Source organism: Priapulus caudatus, unplaced genomic scaffold, assembly GCF_000485595.1.
Source record: "Priapulus caudatus unplaced genomic scaffold, Priapulus_caudatus-5.0.1 Scaffold33, whole genome shotgun sequence".
NCBI lineage: Eukaryota > Metazoa > Priapulida > Priapulimorpha > Priapulimorphida > Priapulidae > Priapulus > Priapulus caudatus.
The window spans coordinates 37,103-42,249 of NW_014577094.1; the positions used below are offsets into that span (position 1 = coordinate 37,103).

General features: G+C 40.6%; 1 protein-coding gene across 1 annotated transcript in view; it reads right to left on the bottom strand.

Moving 5' to 3' along the window:
• LOC106816755 (tryptophan--tRNA ligase, cytoplasmic-like) overlaps positions 1-5,147 on the bottom strand; it is an 11,692-nt gene that overhangs the window by 4,890 nt on the left and 1,655 nt on the right. The window contains exons 2-7 of the mRNA XM_014821381.1: positions 4,287-4,400; positions 3,178-3,279; positions 2,578-2,686; positions 1,642-1,761; positions 975-1,157; positions 352-565 (exon numbers count right to left, since the gene is read on the bottom strand). Of these exons, the coding sequence (XP_014676867.1) occupies positions 352-565; positions 975-1,157; positions 1,642-1,761; positions 2,578-2,686; positions 3,178-3,279; positions 4,287-4,350 (792 nt within the window). The 5' untranslated portion in view covers positions 4,351-4,400. The remainder of the gene's footprint in view (positions 1-351; positions 566-974; positions 1,158-1,641; positions 1,762-2,577; positions 2,687-3,177; positions 3,280-4,286; positions 4,401-5,147) is intronic.

Consider the following 5,147-nt stretch of genomic DNA (forward strand, 5'->3'; position numbering starts at 1 on the left):
TTTTTCACGTATTAATTTGCGCCATTGTGGCACCGACATCAAAAACACGCTCTCCCCCTGGCTGGAGGGAAACACCTCCTGAATGCTATTATCGGAGTGGCCGAATGGCAAAAGCATACATGTTCGATTCACTGACACCGAGTTGCGAAAATAGAACGTTCTAATCTCGCAACCAGTTGATATTAACAAGTTGCGCGCAAGCCTTTTACGTTTAGACTGCCAACTTTCGGTCGATTAGTTGAAAAGCTGATGAACTCGTCAACTTTTCAGCAGAAAGTTGATAGTGTAAACCCAGCTTTACGCTTCCCGCCGCACGTCCGCTCGCCTCTGTCCTACCCTCGGCCCACGCACCTGGTCTATTGCACACGGGATGAGGCAGGGAATGTCCTTCTTGCCCGCGAAGATCTGCGGGAACGAGTTTGAGAACGACGTCGCCGCCTGGATCGGCGGGAAGGCCACCTTGCCGATGCACGTGCTGTCGTCGAATCCGAAGATGCCCTTCACCTGGTTGAAGGTCACGCACTTCTGGATGCGCAGCATGTTCAGGTAGAACGCCCGTGATGAGCTGGAACAATGCGAGGAACGTGGAACAACGCGTGGAACAATGTGAGGAACGTGGAACAATGCGAAGAACAATGCGAGGACCGTGGAACGTGCGAAGAACGTGGAACAACGCGTGGAACAATGCGAAGAACAATGCGAGGACCATGGAACATGCGAAGAACGTGGAACAACGTGTGGAACAATGTGAGGAACGTGGAACAATGCGAGGAACGTGGAACAATGTGAGGAACGTGGAACAATGTGAGGAACGTGGAACAATGCGAAGAACGTGGAACATAAGAGGAAAGTAGAACCATGATAGCAACGTGGAATGCCTGCGACGAGCTGGAACGATGCGAGTAACGTGGAACGTGGTAACTTTGCAATATTTAGCAAAACAAAAAACCTTCAGAAGTTAGAAAAAAACCTACGAGATGTAGTCGATATCACTGAAGATGAACGTCTTATCAACGTCAAAGCCACACGCTACGATGTCGCGAGCATTCTCATAAGCCAGCCGGTTCGCCTCCTCGACCTTCAGGTCCTTCCAGAGAAACTTCTCATCGTCGGTCAGTTGTATCACTAACGGCACATCAAACACCTCCTGCAGCCACCTGTAACCATGGAAACGTGCAATGCAGCCTCATCGATGCCTACGTCGATTACGTCAACTACATTTTCACTGCAATGATTACAGTTATAGTTGATGAAATAGCGATTAGGCACGAGCAAGTACTGTAACCCCTTAACCTCGTAAATATTAGTCTTCAGAGTCCAAGGAACTATAGCAAAGACCGCAAGAGACAAAGTTAATCAGATAAATATATTAACACTGTTGATCACAGTTGAAAAATGTAGCGAGCTATTTAGCCCTCATTAACATATAAACGATTCCGGTAGCACGTAACAATAGAAGTTGACGAATGTCTCTATAAAAGGTGGGGTTCAAGAATGGCTAAAACCAATAGCACATTTCCTTTGCAATGTTGACCTAAACAGATATATTTTAATAGAATGAAAAGAATAACTTTAATAGAATAGAATCCGACCATATATTTTAATAGAATGTTTTAATCGAAGAGCGTGAATACAACTCACTTTGTGAATATAAATGGAATCAAATGTCCCAGGTGCATCGAGCCATGAGAGGGGCCCCGGCCAGTGTAGAGGAAGAATGGCTTCTTCTGCTCATACCTGTTCAGTATCATGTGCATGTCCCTGCGAAAAAGCACAGCCACCCAGTTATAACATAGTAGTAGAAGTGTATAATATAGATATATATCTATAGATATAGGTATATATACCTATAGATATAGGTATATACCTATAGATATAGGTATATACCTATAGATATAGGGATATATATACCTGATAGTTACAGGTATACTCATCACACAATTGCAATGGCACATTTATTGAATGAATCGAACTTTTTCATTAAGTTTCTCCTTTTGCTGCCAAACTAATGTTGTGCACAGCTATGCTCTTTTATCACTTAAAACACATGCATCTATGCACACGCACACACAGAACACATATTGGTAGCTAGATATTGATAGATATACATAGATAGATAGATAAATAGATAAACAGACAGATAGATATATATAGATAGATAGATAACTAGATAGATAGACAGATAAATGGACAGACGGACGTAGGTACGTAGGTAGGTAGATAGATAGATAGATAGATAGATAGATAGATAGATAGATAGATAGGTAGGTAGGTAGGTAGGTAGGTAGATAGATAGATAGATAGATAGATAGATAGATAGATAAATAGATAGACAGACAGACAGACAGATAGATAGATAGATAGATAGATAGAAAGATAGATAGATAGATATATAGATAGATAGATAGATAGATAGATAGATAGACAGATCGATAGAATAGCAAGAAGATATATAAAAAAATAAGCCAAATTAATACCAATATTAAAAAGATTTCTATTTCTAAACGAGAGGTTTGCGAATAATAAGGCTATATATACAATCATCATCAACTGCCACCGTAAGCAATAATTTCATACCTATGTGAGAAGAATATTCCCCGTCGCAGGAAATGGTGCGCCTTGTGTCCCGTCACCGCCTCAAATCGCTGCACAAGTTCATCGTCTATTTTAGAACTTCCGAATCTCTCTGAAAGAAAAGCAAACAACGTTACACCGGCTGAGCCTCACCGGGTAACGGCAACGACTCTGAGCAACGACGCCAATAATGATTTCCTTCTACCTGGTGGTTCACTCCTGACATTCCCTAATTATAGTCCAAACTGTAATATAAAACTAAGATTGAATAATTTCATCGGATCTCTATAGTTCACATAAAAATAAGTTTATCTGAGTTAGATCCATATATATAATACGTTATAATTACTTAACGACGAACGACCTAAGGAAATCTATCAGAGAGATGGACGAAAATTCCGTCGTTGTAAGTCATTATAACTTATTATGGATCTAACTGATATAAACTTAATGTATTATAACACTTTTGTAGTATTAGTATTACTTAATTAGTATAATTATTTGCGCAAACTCTCTGCGCAAGCAGCACAATGTATTATTTCCGGTCAACAATAAAGATATGTTGCAGTGACGTTAGAGATGTACTTGTGGCGTGCTACCTACTGACTAACTTATCGTAGTCAATGCCTTTCTCATCGGTTGCGTGTACCTCCCACGGATTCACGACATCATCTGTACCTCCCTTCTCATCCTCCTCGCCATCACCTGCAACGACGTAAACAAGTGAACCGTCTTCTACCGAGTTCTATCGTGTAGAAAACCAGTCTGTCTTTGTGCAATAATAATAAATTTTTTCTTTTCATTTTCTTTTATTGGGTGATAATTTCAAAGGCAGAATAGTAACGTTTTCCGTATTACTTTCTGAATTATAGTTTTATATATATATAGATATGTTCTACTGAATTATTTATCAGTTATTTTATTATCCACACCGTGTTTCGAACCAAACCTTAAAGCCACCAATGCGCATCCAAACGCTAATCTCAGTACTCCGACAAGCAAATACTTCGTGCAATGCATAATCAACTACCTTTATGACAAAATAACCTAGTTGCTCCATTTTCACTTGCTCGTTTGCTAAAACCTCACCAAAAAGAGGTGAGAAAAACGGCAATTCGGCGCAATGAACGCCGACTGTTTCCCAAACAAAATAGTCCCTCGAAGTGGTGACTTGACGCCAATTATGATCTTTACTATGCGCCCGGTACCGCTGTAGACCGGCGGCATGTACCGCTGCAACGGATCTTAAGATGGGGGAAACTGACACAACCAGCGAGAATTTCAACACATTGAATATTTCAAATATCCTTTTATAAGACATACGGACGCAGGTGAAATGGGAGTAACAGATTTTATTTTGCCCACAAAAGGAGTATTGAATATCATAGACAACAAATATTGCAATCTAGACTGGAGAAATTATCGTTTGGATGCGCATTGTTAGCCTATAAGAACATAATAAATAATATATGCCATGCATAAAATATCAGGCTTGAATAATACAAATTGCAATATTGCAAAATGCACCGCCCTCCAATTGTTTTAATTGTCATGTAGTCACTCGCCCAATCTGCTAATTTGGCATACTAATGCTAGTATATCAGGGGTTGAATAATGACATTGATGACATTTGTCCATTATTAACCCCTAAACATTTAAATAACTGTTAAATCCGTTTTATATAGATAAGGCATTCGACGCAAAACTACACACTGATGTAGACAGCAGTTTTAACTCATTCACTTTTTCAGCAGTTGCACATGCTTCGTTTGTCATATCCAATTCTTAACTTGAACCGATGTAGGTATACTTAATTGTAGACTTTTCTGAAACATAACATAAGTCTAGCTGAATCATATATGGGATCAAAAGTATACAGTGGACCGCCGAGATACGAACGGCTCGACATACGAAGTTTTCGAGATACGAATTACACGAATCTTCCGTTGAACGCAATGTTATTACGAAGCAAACGAATAAAATTCAACATAGGGCGTCTTACAATCACGCAATCATGGCATATGACCTAGCGCACAAAGCATCTTTCGGTGGAGCATCATTTTAAGTTACGGTGACTCACTGAATGTGGTTGAGCTCTCATGATTGCACTTGTTGTATGCAAATTGTTATAGGCCTACGTCCTATATATAGGGTTCGGCATACAAATTCCTCGAGATAATTACAAACAACGCTGTGGCTATATGCCCCAGCCGTCATAGTCTCGATTCCCTAATGTCCCGTCAGTTCCTAACCCTAACCCTAACCCTTGTGACCTTGAATAACGCTGAAAATAAAACCTGCCTGCTTCGAAAAATCGAAGACCGTGCCCGCAGTCGTTCAGATAATATGTCCGGCGCCGCGCATATAGCCACTCTGTACGTAACGTGGTTGATATCGTACAATATATGTGGAACAAATTAAATTCGTATCTCGGGGGTACACTGTATACAAATTTATCCCCATAACACACCAAACCAGATAGAGAGGGAAGAGAGGAGAGAGATGGGAGGGATGGGGAGGAGGGGAGGAGGCAAGGAGGGAGGGAGATGCGACACACACGCACGGAACCCTGC